Source organism: Macaca thibetana, chromosome 4, assembly GCF_024542745.1.
Source record: "Macaca thibetana thibetana isolate TM-01 chromosome 4, ASM2454274v1, whole genome shotgun sequence".
In the NCBI taxonomy this organism is placed as follows: Eukaryota; Metazoa; Chordata; class Mammalia; order Primates; family Cercopithecidae; genus Macaca; species Macaca thibetana.
This window is the reverse complement of record NC_065581.1, coordinates 54,991,352-55,012,749: the sequence shown is the minus strand read 5'-3', so window position 1 is coordinate 55,012,749 and position 21,398 is coordinate 54,991,352. Positions and strand designations below refer to the sequence as shown.

Genomic DNA, 21,398 nt, shown 5'->3' with positions numbered 1-21,398 from the left:
TTTCGTAGTTCCTTGAGGTGTAAAGTTATTATCGGAGATATATCTTTTTTAATATAGATATTTATCACTATAACTTCCCTTTTAGTACTGTTTTTGATGCATCTCATAAGTTTCATTATTTTCTGTTTTCCTTTTCATTTGTCTCAAAATATTCTTCAATTTTCCTTTTGATTTTTTTATTTGATCCATTGATGGTTCAAGAGGTGATTTTTTTTCACTTCCACGTATTTGTGAGTTTTTTCAATATTCCTTCTGCTATTGACTTCTAGTTTCATTCCTTTTGTTGGAAAAAAATATTTGGAATGATTTAAATCTCCTTAAATTAGTTAACACTTGTTTTGGGATGTAACATATGATCTATCCTGGAAAATGTTTCATGTGCACTTGAGAAGAATGGGTATTCTGCTATTTGAGGGTAGAATGTTCTGTATATGTCTGCTAGTTCCATTTGGATTATAGTGTTATCCAGATGTTCCATTTCCTTATTGATCTGTCTGTATGTTCTATCCATTATTAAAAATGGGAAATTGAAGTCTCCTACTATTATTGTGTCTCTGCCCATTTCTTCAGTTCTGTCAGTGTTCACTTCATCTATTTAGGTATTCTGATATTGGGTACCTGTATAACTATAATTGTTATGGCTTCCTGGTGAATTGATGCTTAAATCATTATATGATGATCTTCTCTGTTTCTTGTGAACATTTTTTTGACTTAAACTCTATTTTGTCTGATGTAAGTACCACCACCCCTTCTTTCTTTTGATTACCACTTGAAATTAATATATTCTTTCATATTTTTGTCTTAAGCCTATATGTGTTCTTTAATCTAAAGTAAGTCTGTTATAGATAGTATATAGCTGACACTTATGTTTGTTTGTTGCTTGTTTACTTTTATCAAGTAAGCCCCTCTATGCCATTTGATTAGGATGTTTAATCCCTTTATATTTAAGGTAATTATTGATAAGGAAGGAGTTAGTATTTCAATTTTGTTGTTTTCTATGTGTCTTTTAGCTCTTTGCCCCTCTTTTCCTCTGTTGCTCACTTCCTTTGCATTTTGTTGATTTTTATTGTTGTGACATACTTTGATTTCTTTTGTATTTTTCTTTGTGTGTTTTCTATAGTTATTTTTTGTAGTTACCACAGGGTTTACAGAAAACATAATTTTTTCACGCTTTTTATTATTTATTTATTTGATGATCTGACAAGATAATTTCAAATGATCTGACTTTGAGTTCATCATTCTTTCTTCTGCTTCATCAAGTCTCTTGTTGATCACCTCTAATTCATTTTTCAATTCAGTTATTGCTTCAACTCCAAAATTTCTCTTTTGTCTTTTTTTATACTTTCTTTTTGTTATTTAATTGTTATCTTTCTATCAAATTGTGTTCATGCATCCTTCTCCTGAACTTATTTAGCATCTTTATGAGGGCTATTTTGAATTACTTGTCTGGTAACTTATATACCTCCATTTTCTTAGGGTCAGTTTTTACAGATTTACTTTATTCTTTTTACTGGGCCACTTTTTTTCTATTTCTTCATGTTTCTTGTAACTTTGAATTGATGCCCATACATTTGGGGGAAAAAAATCCACCTCTCTTAAGTCTTTACAAACTGGCCTCATACAGGAAAATACTTTTACCACTCACATTGGCTAGAGATTTTGAGGCCTTTCAGACTTTTTCTGTAAATATGTCTTCTCTTGACTTGTCTGTGTATATTCCTAATTAGAGGAATGTGTCTGCTTCTTTTTATTTTCAGGATCTTATCATCTCTTGTTCCTGTTGGTGTCCGTCTGCTGTACACAGGCCCTCTGAAGAAGTAGCATGCTGCCCAATTCTTTTTGTTACTGTTGTTCCAAGTGTCCCCAAGGCATTCCAGGTCCCATCCATACTCTTACACTGAAGAGACAGAAATCAGCTCCTTAGACAATTTCTTTAAAAGTTGGAATGTTGGATGTACATTCTCCTCTTCTCTATTCTGCTAAGGGAGAGATTGTCATGCTGTGTCAGGCTCTGTCTACTCTGTAATAGACCCTCAGGACCAGTAGCACCCTGCATAACTCTTTTTTTATTCCCACTGACCCCCAAATATCTGGATTACGCTAGGCCCCATCAGTGCTCCAAGACAGAAAAGAAGGTGTCAGCCCCTTAAACAGTCCCACAAAAAGTCAGAACATAGTACATAAAGCAATAAGGCAGAGTCTTCTCTCTTTCTCCACCCAGAGAAGCTAATAGCTTAGAGTTTTCTCCTGATTGCATAATGCTGGGCTAGGGAAAGGAACTATGACAAAAGACTGCCACAAGTTTTTCTGTTATCTTTGATGAGGCTTATTCTATGCTTGTCGGGGTGCAGGAACATATTAACTGGCTTCTTGATTTCTCATAAAAGGAACTAGTTTATGTATTGTTCTTAAATTTGTGTTTCCATGGGAGTAAAGAGAATATGGACCTTCCTATTCCACTATCTTGCCTACGTCACTGTCCTATTATGTGTCTTTTTAAGAGCTATGAAATCCTTCCTAGAAACCCCTAAGTAGGCTTTCTCTTAAATCTCATTGACCAAAATTAGGTCTCTCAGACAGCCCCCTCGTTAGGTCAATCAATGACATTGTGTCCCACTGGCACTAGGAACTAGGACAAGTAAATTTTAATTTTGCAAATATTGCAAGGATATTTATTTCTTTTGTATAATAAAATAAATGAGTTCTAAGAAATTGGCAGGAAAGAAAGATAAGTAGAACACTAATGGTGTTAACATTGCAGCAAGGCTATATTTTGTGGAATTTCTGTCTATATAAGCAAAAATTCTTAAGTTGGCAAGAATTGACATATCAGGACTATGTGGAGGCCCAACCTTGCATGAAAGAAATAACACAGTGCAGCTAGTGTGGCCTGCTCACCAGACCATTCTCCTGGTACTGGGGTCTGACTCTGGGACATCCTTCTAGGCATGGATCTCTGAGCATCTTAGAGTACCTGGTTGACCCAAGCAAAAAATAAAGAGTCAAGATACTCTGCATGGGAGAAATGGGGACAAGGGCCCATGCAGTTCCTTGTGCCAATTCAGGATGCCCTATTTGGGTAACACTGCCAATTCTGGTTCATTACAGTAATCAAGGGGGATTTTAGACACTTTACAGAACTCCAAAGCTAAGGGCCCCTTGAAGTACAGAACCCTGAGCATAAACACTACTTGCCTGAGGATAGAAGGAGTACTGAGAATCTGAGTTGGTTCAGACCTCCAGAGAGAATGATAAATGGGGAAGAAAAATAAGAGCACAAAGGAAAGTGTTGTCAAAGGGCCAAACTGCAACACTTCAGGACAGGGGTGGTAACAGGTTTCAGCTGGAACATAAGCTACTACCTTATGATTATGGCTGCCTAGAACTCTGTGTGGAGGATTCTGAAGCCAAAGCTAGACTCCATAGCTCAAGACCATGATCAGAAAAAGGTTTTAGCATGAGTATGGGATAAAGAGTAGGAAAGACTGATATTAAATGCTTGCCATTCTGACTGAGAAGAGTTGTCTTAGCCCCTAACACCTTGAGTTTCTGTAAAAGCAGGCATATCCCACCACACTGGTGTTCATTAGTCTGTGTTAAAATATTCAAAAGGTTAGATCATTCTGCAGCCATCAGAAGGAAAAGAGCATGCTTATAATTCACCTGGTAGTTATCAGGTACAGGAATGTGTCTAGTTGTGTGAAGGTATATGTATGTGAGGAAGGAAAAGTGGTTGTGCGGTGTGTGTGGTGTGTGAGTGTAAAAGTATGTGTGTGTTGAGAGGGTGTATGTATTGGGAAGTACGTTGGGAAGCTCAGAGGCTGGGGAAATGTGACTGGATTAAAATGAAAGAATGATTTGACAACCCACCTATTTTTATTTCCTTGCCCAACCTCTAGCCCTGAATCGGGGAAGTTGCTAGCAGACTGTGACACTTCCAAAGCCAGAAGCCTGAAATGACTGCCTAATCAGCTGCCATGTCCGAGAGTTGACTGGGAAGTGTTTTCCAGGAAAGCCTTCTCTGAGGTTGTGTCTAGCTGGCTCTGACAGCAAAAGGAAGCTCTCTTTGTTGCAAATATCTGAAATTATTTTCCCAGGGGAGTACAATAAAGCAGAAGCTTATCAGGTATACAAAGCATATTTTTTAAGTTAAATTCCGGCTCTAGGCATAAATGGAAATACGATGTGAACTGAAAGGACAATTCAGCCAGCTGCAGATTTCCATTTATATCTTTTATTAATTGTAGAGATAAAGCCTTCACTTAGGAAATGGCCTGACATGTAAAATTTTCGTAAGCCTAAAAATGTATCTTATGTAACCAAAATGACTTTGGGTTTTAGAGCTGATTTGCAACCTTGGCCTCATATATTCTGCTCTATTTAAATCCTCTGAAGTAAGTACAATTTTCACATAGCCGATAGAAAGTAAACATTTTTCTAGTCATTTTCCCAGAAAGTCAAGCTTACTTTTAGTTAACTGCACATTTCAATGTTTCTCTGAATATTACTGTATACTGCTAAGAGTAGTAAGTATTGATTACCTTCACCATAGCTTATTAATGAATGCATGATGACCAACTAAGGCTCCAAAGCAGTTCCAGTCTAGTGAACACCCACTCCTTTCATGTATAGGTTGGCCCTCAGACCTGAGACCTCCACCATTGTACCAGAGACTTGAACAGGATAGAAGACCATCAAGCTGAAGGATCAGTCCCTCAGGGGAGTGTCATATCAGAGCTCAGGATGTGGTCCAAACTCAAGTTGTTGATATGAAAGGGTCCTGGCAATGAGGGAGAGTCCAAGTATGTTAGTGGCCAGAAGTAGCTGAGAAGATAGAAGATCTGAGTAAGTGAAAGGGGCTAAAGAGTAGCCCATCGTGGGAACTGTTTCCAGTTGTCTCACCTTGGGCAGGGAAGGCCTGAGGAGCAACTCCAGAAGGGACCAACACAACTGTTTTTCGGGTTGGGTTTTGGGGATTCTTTTGTTGTTTGTTTTACTGCGGTGATTCCAATTAGCTGAAGTTTTGTGATATTTTCACTTTCTTTAAGGTAAGAAGGCGAAAAAAGTTGTGGTAGATTTTTAGCTGAAAATTTTGGCTACTACTTTCTGAGGACTAATAGCATTACTTATTATTATTGTACTTGATGAGGCTCTGAGGAAAGAAGCTTTCTATTTAGAAAAATCAATAAGCTATTTAGATGGCTAGAAGATTTAAGAAAGAGATATTAAAACAGTTGCATAAAAATTAAGAAGCAATTTGTGTACAGAATGAAGCTAAGGAGAGAGAAGATGAGAGAAGGACTCCAAACAACAAGGTGGATATGGAAGATGCCAATTTGTCATAAATGACTCATTCCTTTTTAAGAACTAGGAAGTCTAAAATCCAATTTAAATAGTCTGTCATTTGTTACCATGTAATAAGTCTTCATCTCTCAGTTATCACCATAGCTCACAAATCTCCAGCAAAAGTCTAGCTTATGCCTTGGTGGAAGGGACTTGTAGGTAGGGATTCTCAAGTAAAGGGAATGTGATCCACACTTTGGGCATGCTAAGAGTGTTTCAGCATGATACGAAGTAGGACATAAATGTTCCATAGAAGCTAGAAATTTGCTCTGGAGAATGTTAAGAAAAATATAATCTTTGGGAATTCACAGAAATCTTGGAGAGGACGTTGAATTTTTCTTAGCAAGCAGGGATGTGTTAAGCCAGTCTTAACTAGAGGCAGTATTCTACATGTTACTATTGAGAATGATTTAGCAAGTGTATTCTGAAGTGGTGAACAAATCACACTAGGTTTTCTCGATTCTTCAGGGAATAGGGTGATATAACAGAAGTTTTCAATATTAGAGTGGTAAAGCACTAGCACTTACAGAAGAAGAGGGGAAGAGCAGCTGGCATGCCACTGAAATGGATGTAATCTCTAAATCCTCTTCAGTTGTGATGGAGTGTCAAGTAAGGCAGAAGTTTGAAAAGAGAAATCAAAAATACAGAACTATGTCCATAGTTCAAGAAACAGTCTCCTTAAAGCAGATTTTGTTAATTTAGAAAGAATTGCTTGAATAGTGTGGTGCCCATCAAGATTGTCTGAGAGAAGTGGAGCCTAGTTCCCCAAAAGGAAACATAAAGGAGGCTTGGGCAAGGGGATTCAGAGGACAATATCCAAATGTAGTTATTCAGATTTCCTGCTTGTTGGGCAAGTGGAAACTTGAACCATTAATCTGAAAAATCAGACTTGAAGCTATTTGCAGCCCGAGCTGGTAAAGAGGATCCCACCTGTCATAATCTCCATTCATAGCTCTTACTGATGTACCCTTAGAGAAGGGAATGTGATTTCCAAGGGAGTGTTAAATGTTTGACTCGTGGCAGAAGAAAAAATGGAAAAACACTTGTAGAGGAAAAAGACCTTTGGAGCAAAAAAGACCAAAATTCCAATCCAATTCTGCCACATCTTAACTTTAACATTTAATCTCCCTTATTATTACTCCTGAGACAATAACGCAAGCAAAATCTGTGAGCAGTGATAGGACTGGAAACTTTGAAGAAGGTATACATTTTTGTTTGCTCCCTTTTATGGAAATATTATTAATTGTGTGCAAAAACAAATTTTGAAAAATAGAATTTTCTCTCTAAGATTACTGCCTTAGTATAGAATAACGAATGCAAGCTTCAGTCATTGTTGGTATACTTTTCTAAATTATGTTGAACCTACCTAATATTAACTGAGCACCATTTCTTAAAAGTTCAGAACCTGGCCTACTACACATTCTTCAAAATCTACTTCTTTCTCTAATCTTAAATGACTTAAGTAAAAGGTTTTACAAACTTTATCTGTTCATTGGAAAAGAGAAGTAAGCTGCTAACTTTAATTTCTCCACAACTTCTGCTATTTTTAACTAAACTAGTATTGATTTAAAAAGAAAACAAAAATACTGAACTGTGACTCAAAAGCAGAGTTGACAAAATCTCTAGAATTTCTACTCCCTTAAGTGACTTAACTCAGCTCAAAGTTGAAAAGGCTTTTAAGCCTGTGAGAAATATTATCCAGTTCTATTCACATTATCATCAGAACCTTTTGCCTCTCTCTTAGTACTTCCACAGAACATATTCTTGGCTAAACTTATTTTTTAATTGAGTTTTCCATTGTTTTAATTTAGATATTCTCTTCAGTGTTTTTAAATCACAATCTATAGCCCCCTGAAAAAATTTGTCTTTTTTATTTTCCTTCTCTTTTTTTAGCATTTATGAGTCTTCCTCTGCCTGTTGTGTGGGTTTATTTTTCGAATTTATCCCCAGAGTTTCCAATTAAGGAAAATATGGACTCAGGTGCTTAAGTGATGTTGAGCAATTGCATATACATCTGTTAGAAAACTTTTATAAGAAATGAAAGCCTTTTTATTAAACTATAAAATGAAGAGAAAAACTTATTTCTAGTCAGATAAATTGAAAATAATACATTTTAAAGTATGAAGGGAATATAACATTTAATTTTACAACCTACCACAGGAAAATATGAAATTTCCCCCAAATGTACTATATATTTTAAACAAATCCAGAAATATTTTCTAACTACTAGTTGATTATTCTAAGACCTCTGAATTTACTCTAAGCAAAACAATCTTTTCTTATAAATCAAGTTATCATCTCACACCGTTGATTCAATTTCTAATTGATTCACATGTAGAAATCTGCAGCAGTCTAGTTAAAGTAGAATTTTTGTTCCCTGTCCTAATTGCAGATTTTTCTGCTTGCCCAATAGATAAATTCTGAGAATATTCTGAGAATATTCCCTTGTTACTTAAGCTTTCAATTATCTCTTTGTTTCTGCACTTTACTTCAGAGACTAGGAAGAACAATATTCAAAAGACCTTCCATTTTCACCAAATTAAAATTTCACAAGAAAAGAATGGGTCCCACTGGGGATGTGTAATAAAAAGTTCGAAAAAAACAAAAGCTCTATAAAGAAGGAAGTCACAGCCATAGTCACGGAAAGGTTAATAGTCAGGCTTTAGAATTACTACTCCAGTTTCCTTTCCTCTAAATTGAATGAAGTCTGAGGACTGTTCAGCCTTGTGTCCTCAAATTTCTTAGCGGAAATAAACTACAGTAGTTGCCCAATGTAATAACTGGCTTCCCTAGCTTACTTCCTCACTTCCTTATCAGTGTTTCTGATGATCATCTCCCAAATAAACTACTTATACTATCCTTGCCTTAGAGTTCACTTCTGGGAGAACCCAAATAAAGATTCAGTCTCAGTACCTGGCAATTCCACATCATCTGTCCTCATCTCCTTCCTCTTCAGAAACATACATAGTGCCCCCAAATGCCTCCTTAGTTCACTGAATGCACTGCTCACCAACCTGAAAAATCACTAATTCATGTTCCATGTTCTCCACACAATCAACATAAAGACTCTGTTCTTTACTGAGAAACTGAGCAAATAAATTAGACCATGATGTTCAGATGCAGCAATTTGTAGAAATAACAGAGTAGGTAAATCAAAAGACCTTGTGCTAGGTTTGTCATTTACTAATTTGGTGACCTCAGTCAAATAACCTGTTGGGCTCAAATGTTTCAGCAACATGTAAAAGTTTCAGAATCAAAATGGAGCCACAAACAATTAAAAACAAAAATCTGACAGAGCCAGAAATGGCCATGAAGAGAGGGTTCTCCTGCTACTATGCCTGATAAAAGCTATTACAGAAAACTATACAAAATCACAATCTTGTGAAAAAGCCATGGAAACCTTATACAAAAAAAAATATTTCTACAAGGACAGCAACTGCGTATCCAACCTTGAACTAGTGTCACCGTTGTTACTGATATTTGTAGCTAAGGATAATTATTTCAAAATTATCATGTAATTCTCCTCATTTTTTCATTTCAAAATCTTTGTTGTCCTTTACCTCCCTTAATATGCATGCAAATGGTTTACTATAGCATATATATACCCATTGCAATACTCTATTCCCAAATAAATTTCTTTTTCTTTTAGGGACCTCTCTCTGTTATTTAGGTTGACAAATGAAATGAGTATAATAATACTTGACTGAAAATTGCTATGAGTTAAAGAGTATAAAAGTCTTAGAGAATTAGAAAATATAGGATGAATAGGACACCACATCAAGCAACCTTCCCATTTTAAAAGTTGCCTCCGATGACATTGGAGCCTAATGTTTCAAAGCTCAGACCTTCAAAGGTGGAGAGATACTTGGGGATATAAGAGACCTAATGCATTGCTGATGGGAATAAAAATTGGTGCAGTTATTCTAGAAAGCAATCTGAAAGGAGTTCATCAAATTAAGTACATGGGAACTTTAGAATTAAACAATTCTAGTCTTTTGTATATATTCCAGAGAAATTCTCACAAAGCTCCACAAGGGGCCACATGCAAGAATGTGCATCACAACAGTTGGTACAGGAAGGCAACCTGAGAGACCAAGCCTGGGCAGGTAGATAAGTAAAATGTGATGAGACTCCACCACGCAGTTGTGAGAACACAATATAATATATGTCTATAGAGCAATGTGTATAAAGCTTTAAAAACAGCTGAGTGGAAAAAAAAACAGAATATAAACATTACCATTTACATTTATTAAGTATGTATGCAGACAAAACAGTGTACATCTTCAAAACATATATGAGCAAAAGTTATACATTAAATAAATAAGAATGTGTGCCTGTTGTGGGAAGTCAGAGAACCCAAATGGAGGGACCAGCTGAAGCCATGGCAGAAGAATATAAATTGTGAAGATTTCATGGACATTTATTAATACCCTAAATTAATACTTTTATAATTTCTTACACCTGTCTTTACTGCAATCTCGGAACATAAATTGTGAAGATTTCATGGACATTTATCACTTCCACAGTCAATACTCTTATAATTTCCTATGCCTGTCTTTACTTTGATCTCTTAATCCTGTCATCTTTGTAAGCTGAGGATGTATGTCACCTCAGGACCCTGTGATGATTGTGTTATCTGCACAAATTGTTTGTAAAGCATGTGTGTCTGAACAATATGAAATTTGGGCACCTTGAAAAGAATAGGATAACAGCGATTTTCAGGGAACAAGGGAGATAACCATAAAGTCTGACTGCCTGCGTGGCCGGGCAGAAGAACAGAGTCATATTTCTCTCCTTGTGAAAGCGAATAGGAGAAATATCACTGAATTCTTTTTCTCAGCAAGGAATAGCCCTGGGAAAAGAATGCATTCCCGGGGGAGGCCTCTAAAATGGCCGCTCTGGGAGTGTCTGTCTTATGTAGTTGAAGATAAGTGATAAAATACGCCCTGGTCTCCTGCAGCTTGCTAGGATTAGGAAATTCCAGCCTGAATTCTAGTCAGACCAGTTCTCTGCTCTTGGACCCTGTTTCCTCTTAAGGTGTTTATCAATGACAATGCATGCACAGTGGGACATGGAACCTCATTAGTAATTCTAATTTCATCCTGGCCTTGTGATCTTGCTCTGCCCCCATTTGCCTTGTAATATTTGATTGCCTTTGAAGCATGTGATTTCTGTGACCCACACCCTATTCATACACTCCCTCCCCTTTGAAAATCGCTGATAAAAACTTGCTGGTTTTGAGGATCGGGGGCATCACAGAACCTGCTGACACATGATGTCACCTCGGGAGACCCAGCTGTAAAATTTCTTTCTTTTGTGCTCTTTCTCTTTATTTCTCAGACCAGCTGACAGTTGGGGAAAATAGAAAAGAACTTACATTGAAATATTGGGGGCTGGTTCCCTGATATGTGCCTACCACAGGGAAGGGAAGATCGAAATTATTATAAATGATGATCATTAATCAACAAGCATACATAAGGGGGGGCTTGCCCAAATTTATGATCGAAATCTGCCATGAGCTGAGGAGTGTAATCATGTCACCCTTTTACACTGGAGATCCAAAAATGATGGCATAAATGACTACACAAATGATTAAGTAAATGGCTTCATCTTAGAATCAGATTACTTGGACTTGAATTCTGCTGCTGCCACTTACTAGCTTAATTTAACCACATGGAGGAGGCTGTTCTCACAAAAATAAAATATGGATAATAATATTACCAACCTCACAGGTCCATTGTGGAGGTTAAATTAAATTCATGTAAAGCCCTTGGTGTGGTGCATTGCTCATAATAAGAGCACAGTGAATGTTAGAGATCATTATTAGTAATCTAAAGTGATGCTTCACACAATTTAGCAGGTTAATGGAGAAATGGTTTCTGCTGGGGTAAGGAGAGATGAGCAGATGGCTTTATTGAGTCTCCTTTGCTTCTCTAACACCAACAAAGGAGACACTGAGAAGTTTATATTTCCAGTTGTCAAATAATAGCTGAAAGTGGAACATTCTAAAATGGCTATTGGAGAATGAAGGAGCGTAGTTGCTCCTCTATAGGTCACTCTCCCTTCTTGGGTTTGGGTGATGGGATTGGGTGAGGAAGCTTGGTTTAGGGACACCGTAGCTCACAGCTGGCTCCACCAAGAACATGGACAATGTGCAGAGTGAATGAAGCAGGTTTTCCCAAGACTTCTTTACCATCAGGGGCTCACTGTCCAGACTGCTGTTCTTTCTTAATGTGTGTTATCTTGGGCTTCCCAGATAAGCAGAAGGAAATCACTCAGAGGGCGCTAAGACAGACTGCTGGGGATGACAACTAGGAAATAAATAGAAGATGGCCAACACGATGGACACACGGTGTGCCTCTAGGGGGCTCTCAGGACTGTCATCAAGTATGGGTTTGCTCTATGGTCTCTGCTGTTCTCAGAATTTTTTATACAAACCAACTCTAAAGTAGTCTTCACAAGAATCATGTGGTGACAGGCAGAGAGACAATGGTATCCCAGGCACTCCAGTAACATGATGTTCATCAGAACTGGGCTGCTTTTGGCACACAGTCTGTCCCAGCAGCACCGAACCCCAACAGAACAGGAAACTAATGTGTGTCATACAAAATACCAACTATCTCATGTTCAAGATCTCACCAGTGAACCTCTGAATATCAGCATCTTCTGAAAGCTAATTAGTTACTTTAAAAGTTGTGATTATTTTCATGTAAAAAAGTTAAGAAAAAGGGGAATAAAAACCTGACGCAGTTAGTAATGTATGCATTAAATAACATACGTATTGAAAAATAGTCACAGCCATTCTCCTATTTACCCATGATTCTTCTTTATTTGGCTGCTAAATATAGGGGCACGTTAGTATTGCTGTCAGCTTAATATTAAGTAGAAGGCATTAAAGGCTTGAACAGTGGTGCAAAAAGCTGTAGGTAAATCTCTCCTATGCTGGCTGTTAGCAGAGCACTGTGATGCTATATAACTGCAGCAAACTTTTTTTTTGGTTCTGCTGCACTGTAGCTCATAAAGGGAGCACTAATTCTGGGGGAAAAAAAAAAGTTAAATCTAGCAAGTGGTTAGCACCAGCATTCCAAAAAACTTCAGCAGCCTGTGTTTTCAGCCTCTGCTCCAACTTCATTACTGTAAAATAAGAGAATACAGTAGTCAGGTTAAGATGAATAAATGTTAAAAAATACACCTGAAAATTATACATTAATATTTGGTCATAGCATCTCCTACAAAAAACATAGTTTATATTACAATAGGAAAAGCTTATTTTTATTCCTTAAGTAGATCCTTCCTCGTTTCACTATTAATGGCATAATAAAGACACACAGCTGTACCTTTACATCAGACTCCAATCTCTTGACAGTTCAGGAGAGCAGTTCCGGCCTCCTACAAAGTACCATGATGGTTTTGAGGGGCTGGGGCTGCCTTAAGAAACAACACTGCTACATCTCACCCACACCCTCACCCTTCCATTACTTGACTGATGACCTAACTTCACTTTAGCATTGACTGCATCATTCCCTAAAATGCATCATCTAACTAGGAGCTTAAGTGAATAGGGATTGAATTAAGTCCCAGGTTTTGCAAAAGGGAAAATTACAAAAGACGAAGACCAAATAACCTCTTGCTTTTTTTCACATATTGATTTGCTTGATCTTACAATTTTGCTATGTGGTAGAGGAGTGATTCCAATAATTTCTTTACCCATTCAATCTCTCTGTTCCTATGTGATAGGTTTGGACCATCTGGAACAGATAACATAAACCTAATTGAGTGGAAGATGGCTACTGGCAATTGTGAAGGCAGATTATACAAAAGAAAGCATAAAAGAAAGCATTAGAGATGAAGCAAGAAGAGAAATTTAGTTCTAAGACATTACTGATAGAACAATGTGATGGAATAACACCAATGGAGGAATTGACCAGAACTTTCTATTTCCAGGTTCCAACTCATGACTAATATGGGAGCCTTTCTACAGGCAACTGTCTGTGCTTTGCCCTCAGCCAGATCATGAGGTGAAGAAGCAGTGGTGACTTAGAGCTGGCTCCTATGTGCAAGCGTATGTCTTGGCCAAACAGCTAAACAGGATTGTGAAACGTGGTTACAATCTGCATTATTAGGAGAAAGTACATTTTAGACTAGAAGAAGGAGACAGATAAAAAGCACTAACAAAGTGGGTGGCTCATGACTGCTCTGGTTTGTTCTGGCCATAGAAAATCAACAGGCAAAACAGTAAGAAGTAAACTGTAGCTTTCATCATCTAAAATTCTCTGAAGCCCTAGAATGAAGGGAGGAAATGATTCAAGTAAATCTCCTCATTAATATTTCTAACAAATAAAAATTACCATTATTTTGCTTTTTCTGAAAGCACCAACATAATTTTTCTTAAAGTACCAGCATTTAGTAGTAGTTAATTTTACAAGAGGTTTAAGGAAATTATCATCATTTGGCTAATACTTTTTAAGTGCCATGTATTTTATATGCTAAGCACTTTACATACATTTAGGCAGATCTTCACAATCATTTGATTCCATTTTACAAAGAATAAAATTGAAGCTCAGAAAGATTCAATATCACACCCAAGGTCATAGTGCTCCAAATTAAGCCCCAGTTTATTTCATGCTTTCTATTTGCTTTTGTTGTTCACATAGCCATTACTTAGTTTGTCTTAGTCAAACTAAAACATACACTGAGTCTGGCTTGTGAAATGGTGAACTCTGTTACCAGGAGAGGTTCAATAGAAGATATATGAGCATATATTACGTAGATGGGATTATAACATTCAATAAAATATTGGAATAAATGCCTTCTAAGTTCCCTCTCAAATATAAAATTTTATTATAATAGGAATCATTAAATCAGATTGAAGCACCATAGGCAGATCATCTTCTGACACCATGCCGGCAAGTTTAGCACTATGTCTCAGCTCTTCCCAAACCCACCAGCACATCAAATCAATGTTTGGCCCCACAATTTAGCAGTCAGTTGGAAAAGATGTACTATGCTATGACAGCTACAGCCATCATTTTAGACACTTTGTGAAGTTTTTAGGTGGTTTTTTTTTTTTTTTTTTTTTGGCCAATCTCAGTATAAGAGTTAAAAAAAAAAAAAAAAAAAAAAAAAAAACTTGGGAATAACAAAGGTGGACATGTAAGAAAAGTGAGAATTATCAACAAATACATCAATTCTATTTTCAAACTAGCACCCTGGCAGTTAAGGCTCAGTATTTTATTATATTGCCAATGAAACAACACACTTATTTTGGATATAAGAAAATATAAGTAAGAAAGAACTTAAGATGCTTTGGAAGTCATAATCCTGGAACACAGTCAAACTCAAAATCTTGTTTGTTTTTTTTTAAATTCGGAGTTAACTGTGGGTAATAAGTAATATATTCTTGTGAAACATTAAGCCAATGTTACAGAAAGCATTTTTTAAAGGAATGTGCTGTGTGAGTTGGTTTTTCATTCCCATTAAAAGCAAAACCAAATATGTATATTCTTTATTGCAAAATGAAAACAAAATAACCTACATATATGTTCTTGTGAATATGAAATCAGGATGCATGTATTGAGAATGAAAAGCCATTTCCAAGAAATGTGTACCATAATATGATTAAATGCTGCATGTTCATTTTTTTTCCTGAAAGATTTCAAATGTTTTGTGCATTTATGTAACTATTGACTTTGGTGAAAAAAAGACAAAATCTGGTATCAGAGTTTATTATCCATAAGCCAGAAGGTATAAAACGTTCAGTAATTAAGGTCCTATAAAGGCAACCTCATAGATAAAGGATGCAGGTACAATGGATTGTAGAGAGTACAATGTTGAATCTGGGGTCAAAACCATGTGACGTCTGGATGATGTGAGTTCCAAATAATTATTAACCCTGACCTTATTGTTTTGTTTGTTTCTCTTGGAAACTAGAAATAGTCTTCCCAAGCCACCACACAGAGGAGTCGTAGGTCCTTTTAGTTCCTGACTTCTGCTCAACTTGACAATGACTCACTACAGTATCAAACCTAACTTGAATCTATTGAGATGACTTTGAAGGAGAGACCCCAAAATTGTCAAACACCCACTTCTATAGTAGATTTAACTGAGTTTCTAGAAATGAAAAATAAATGAGAGCTGTTTCTTTTTATTGGCTACTTCTGAGCCAGACTCTCCCTGATTTTAATTCTGGTTCTTGCCAACCAAGTGTAAGAACAAATGGAAATTCAAAAAGAAAGGCTTAATTCTTGCTGCTGAGCATAACGGGAGAGATTTCCCTCTCCCTTCTTTTTCTTAAAGCATTTACTTTAGAAAACTCATCATTGTAAGTACTTTCTCCTCTCTTTGAAATGTATATAAGTTCTTTTGAAAACAGGTGGGCCCTTTGTCAGGCCCTGAAAAGTTTCTTTCAAGGACTCGAGAACCATCTCCTTTAAATGTAAACAGACAAGAAAGATAGCATCCCTATCTGCCAGTTTCCAGGGAGGGTAAGACTCTAACTTTAGCTCAAGCCCGGCTCGAAGTTATACAACGACCCCATGTCGTAAAGATATGCGAAGTTTACTTTGCCTTGTGTAAAGCCAGACACAGATTGTCATCCCAAATTTCAGGTGAATTTAGGATGAACTATGTATAATTAATGATGCTTTCATTTTTTCTTACTTGAGGACCCACTTAACTATTGTTGATCTTGAGAATATGTATGTAATGGGGTCTATCTCCTTGGTGATATGAAGTCTGAGATTTCTTCTTGTCTGCAATCTCTTAGCAGATTGCCTATGATGCACATCACATTCTGGTTCAATGTTTATTCAATAACAAAAAGGGTTTTATTTCTCTACTACCCTTGTGAAGGGAACTTCTGGGTTAGAAGAAAGGTTTTGTTTTGTTTTGTTTTTAAATTACATTTCCTCAACACAGGTTGGAGGCTTACAACACAAGAAAATCATTTTGATGGATCCATTGCTACCAAATCTGGATATAGGAATATCCTTTCCTTTATTATTTCCCTGACCACCTGATGCCTGGGAAAGGTGGTTATCTACTCAGGTACCCGTATCAGGTGTCTTTATTTTTATAAGACAAAGTTACCCTGGCCCTGTAGCCATTTGTGTATCAATGCATAGGAATCTTCTTTTAATCATTATTATACTGGTAATAATATCCAGATTCCAAATTCTTGCCTGAGATTACAACCTTCAACTCTCAGCAATCCAAGATGCATCAAAGCTTCATTTTGAGGAATAATGTTTTGGAAAATTGCCTGAAAAGAAGAGAGTGGGCCTTTTTCTCTTGATAATTTTATTTTTACCCTTAAATCAAACCAGAAAATGAGAGTGGCTTCCACGGGCAAGTAATTTATTTTCTCTTTTCTATGTTCCCACCCGGAGAATAAAGTCAGAGGAATGGCATGGCTGCTTTATACTATTAGAACCTTAGACATCAGTGGAGGTTCTGAAATTCAAAATAAAATAAACTCAGAAAGCTTATATACCACCAAAGTGGCAAATGAGTGATAGTCACCTCGCTAACAGAATTGTTATCTTGTAAACCCTTAAATGTTTATCAAAAATCTGCAAAGAGAAGGAATAAGAAAAGACAAGAATTTGCCTAGTATGTGTTTTATGAGCAGCTAGTGAATGATTAGCTCTTAAGTTGTGTTAATAACAAATGAACCTGAAAGGTCAGAACCAAATGAATCTAATCATGTTTTGGGAAATCAATTGATCTTCAATTTGAAAATAAAATGCAGGAGTCATAGGGCTGTATGTAGCAGGTAATACAAAGAGGGGCAGTCTGTTTATATCTTATTCTGCAGTATGACATTCACAAATAAGTCTGCAGAAGGAGAAGCAGGTTATGGAGTTGTTGTGGATAAAAGAGTTGCTGAGCTCACAAGATGAGAAATACAATAAAAAAAAAATTGTCACTACTAGAATTTAATTTTCTCCTAAGTAACTCAACTCAGAAATCATTTATCTTAGTCAACAAGTATGCTCTGCCTGTATGGTGTTAAATATTCACTTACTTAGAAATTACTGCACTGGTGTGAACAGTAAAAATCTCTGAAAGTATTTTTCTTTGAAAATCAGTTAGATGATACAATGGTCAAATCAATTATTTACAGATCTCATCTGCTTGTATGGAGGTTCATCAGTGACCATGTATTTTAAGTGTTATATAAAGTACAAATAAAACATTATTTGGAATGCACTAAGCCTCCAGACTCAGCTTGCACCAAATACTATGCCAGCCCCATCCTAAGCAATTTCCAAACCTTGTATGGAATATGAAGGCAAACAAAAATAAAGTATTAAATTTTGCTAATGAAATTACAGTGAATCTCAACATAGAACAGATCTCTCAAAATTAATCTACCACAAATTAAAGCACATGTTATTCCTTTAAGCCATTGGACAGCAATTTGTTGTCAGCCAAGTTTTCAGTAATTGAAATCATTCACTGGAACATATTCTTTCATGATCCTCCTACTTTTACTTTCTATTTTGTGTTTTCAGGGTTGAATGACCAATTTATTTGATTGGCCTTCCTAGACTGCCAATGAAGGAGCTATAATTTGAAGATCTCAACCTTTGGTGCATATTTGAATAATCTGAAGAGATTTCAAAACATACCAATACCTTTGTCACCTGTAAAGTTTCTTGATTTATTAATTTGTCTGGAGTGGATCCCTGTCATATGACAAGGAAGTATATTTGTCATTGGTGTGTTTCAAAAGTCAATTACAGGTGATTGTAATGTTCAGCCCCGGTTGAGAACCACTGAGCTAGATGATAAGTGGAATTGTTTTTTTGTTTGTTTGTTTTTTGAGTTCGTTCCTTTTAAATGAACTTTAGAAATGATGAGTTATAAAAATGATAGGTAAGTCAAATCAGATATATCTAACATCTGTTTGTATTTAAATGAATTACTGAGTTAATTTTAAAAAGGTAGTATCTACAAATAGGCTGAGTTGATTCAAGAAATGACAATCTGGTAGTAAGCAAGACAAACTAATGTCTTTAGGAAATGAAAGAAAAACCAAGGGGAAAATTCTGAGATACCATCAAGGGCTCTTCCATAATTCTTTATTTGCACTGAGTTTGTAACTGAAATGGTTTATTCCTTTAGGTCATATACTCATAAGAACAGAATTGCTTTATAAAACTGATGTTCTTGGTTGTGGTTGAAGGTAAATAAATAACACCAGAGAAAAGATTTGGGGAAAATATCCGGGTCAATACAAGTCTGACCACATATCATAAGAAGTTGTAAAAAGTTGCTAAATTGCTCCAAAATGTGCCAATATTACTAAGAAGTAAAATACAGCACACTGGAAGCACAAAATGGCCTTTTGCTTAATTGTTTATATTTTTTTATGACTATTTCTCACAAAGTTAAACATCCTAGCTATTTGACTTTAGGCAATAGATTAAGTTCCTGCAGCTTTAGTTTCCTCATCTCTAAAAAGAATAACAATAGTACTTAACTTAAGAATGTTTTATGAAAATTAAGTAAAACAAAGTGCATAACACTGTTTGTGATGCATAGTAACCTCTCAATAGATTGGGAATTATAATAATTCTCAATGCTGCCAAGACTGCATGGAGGCAGATATTATCAGAACACACTCCTCGTAGGGTAAATTACTACAATTTTCCAGAACAGCAATTTGGCTACATGTGTTGAGAGTCTTCTCTCACGAAGTTAAAGTTCAAACTGTAAATGACACGTTTCATATATTCCAAACCTGAATCAAAATCATTTTATGGCAATCTTATCCACTATCTTAATTTTAAGTTTTGTCTCAAGGGTTGTGATAATCGGTGTAAAAAAATGCAAATACTACATCTATACCATTCTCTTTGGCTCACAAAGTCTTTTGCATTACCTAACATTCAGTAGTTCTCAATTTGTTATCCGAACTGGCTGTTTTTGTAATTTAATAACCAATTGATTTTCTCTTTTTTTGTGTAGAAACACTCTTATTGTATAGATATAGCCTATGTGAACTTGAACCAAAATTATTGTATTTGAAAGAAATACAAAGTTTCCTATTTTTTATATTCATCTGAAACGTGCAAAATTTATTTAATCATTCTTCTATTTCTGAACATATATATTTTTCTAAATTTTCACTATTATACAATTTGTCACCATCATACTGAAAGAGCTAACACATTTGACAAAAAGTTATTAACTTTAATATATAAAAAGGGAGTTTACAACTCAACAAAATATATCACCATACCAGTAAATGCATAAGATAGTGCAAAAACAAAATAGATAAAAAATAAAGACAAAAATAACAGAAGAAATACAGAATTTTAACATGCAAGTTAATATTAAAAAGTAACTTTCCCTTTTAATTTGGCAAGTATTTTAAAAGGTGATTTTAAAAGAGAAAGAATTAGATCATATAGATAGAAATATAAATTAAAAATAGAGAAATTTGGATAAATATATTTATCTCAATTAAAAATCCTAATTTAGATTAATTTAGACACTAGACAGAAAATAATAGAGCGCCCAAGAAGCACAGACTGCAGGCTGTCAGATTTGGATTCAATTTCTGATTGTGGAGACACTTTGTAGCTATTTGACTTTAGGCAATAGATTAAGTTCCTGCAGCTTTAGTTTCCTCATCTCTAAAAAAGATAATAATAGTGCTTAACTTAAGAATGTTTTATGAAAATAAAGTAAAACAAAGTGCATAACACTGTAATGTATAGTAACCTCTCAATAGATTGGGAATTATAGTAATTCTCAATGCTGCCAAGACTGCATGGAGGCAGATATTTTTAGAACACACTCCTCATAGGGTAAATTACTACAATTTTCCAGAACAGCAATTTGGCTACATGTGTTGAGAGTCTTCCATATGTTTATATTCAGAAAACCAATAATCCTGTTTTTACAATATTATCTTAAAAAGTAACCAGAGATGCGGTCAATGATATAAATGCATACCTATTCATAACACAACTTTATATTTTAATGACTAATGTTACAGCCAAAAGCCACATCAGTCTTATATTATGACAGAGCTTTTTAAATTTGCAGAAATAGGGATGCCAATTTAGGAAAAGTAGATAATATGCCTTAAATTGTGGAAAATATGGCTTGGAAAAGAAAATTCAAATTATACATGGAATTTTATTATTCTTACTTCTCTTTTATGTTATGCTTGTTTCTTCCTAAACTTAGAGGCTGCAAAATTAAGCATACTTCTTTTGTAAGGGTATTTTAAATGAATATGTGAGCTCACCCAGTCCCTTCTCAGAGACAAGTTTTTTAAAATCACTTTTTTTCTCCCATTTTCCACTTTATCTGAGAGGATGTAGAAGAAGAAAACACCTTCAGTTATTCTTGCTCTTGATAAATACAAAAGCAAACCATGAAGAAAACATGTCTTTACAGAATTTTTGCCTTTGTTTCTATGGTATAGCTCTTTTTTTTTTTTTTTAAAGAAAGTTGTTTGAACTTACTTTTTACTTATCAGCTCAAAACATTAAAATAGATAAACATTTACATGAAATGTAGAGGCTACGATTGAGCTGATATGCCTTTGTCTAAAAGCTGCATGCCATATATAAAATTCACTTGGGGAAGGTGGGGTTGGTGGTGCTCAGTAAGCCTAGCACTCATCTTCCTATGAACTGAAACTGAGATATCATGAGATAGTGTGAGTCTGATCCTGAAAACACACCATATGGATTATAGGACATCCATTACCCTCTAGAGAAAGAAGACAACAGTGATTTCACATATGAACCCAAAAAGGGGATCACAAAGACAGGCACTCGAGGTAGGTGTTGGTTTGTTGGTCCGTCCAGGTATCACACACAGGGAACTCTAGTGCTACCTTCTACATTGAGAGTCAGCAAGAATTTACTTATTTCACTATCAAATCCTTCTGACCGACAGAGTGGAACAGTTAGTAACAATTCTTTCCTTTTTTATAAAAGCACAATTTTGTTAACATTAAAAAAATTAGATTGGTTTATTTCTACAATCACACAGAAATGGAGAACTAGATGTCCAGTCCTATCTTACAT

At 35.7% G+C, this 21,398-nt stretch overlaps 1 protein-coding gene and 1 long non-coding RNA gene across 16 annotated transcripts in view; both read right to left on the bottom strand.

The window, feature by feature from the left end:
- Nucleotides 1–12,149: 12,149 nt before the first annotated feature.
- MLIP (muscular LMNA interacting protein) overlaps nt 12,150–21,398 on the bottom strand; it is a 257,064-nt gene continuing 247,815 nt past the window's right edge. For all 15 annotated transcript variants that reach the window (XM_050789010.1, XM_050789004.1, XM_050789008.1 and 12 more), the window contains one exon: nt 12,150–12,477. In XM_050789010.1, coding sequence (XP_050644967.1) covers nt 12,475–12,477 — 3 coding nt within the window. In that variant the 3' untranslated portion in view covers nt 12,150–12,474. The remainder of the gene's footprint in view (nt 12,478–21,398) is intronic.
- On the bottom strand, nt 14,399–21,390 carry LOC126953572 (uncharacterized). The gene is made up of 2 exons (XR_007725268.1): nt 20,077–21,390; nt 14,399–18,895 (listed from the first exon to the last, which is right to left on the bottom strand). It is a non-coding gene; the product is annotated as an uncharacterized LOC126953572 (long non-coding RNA).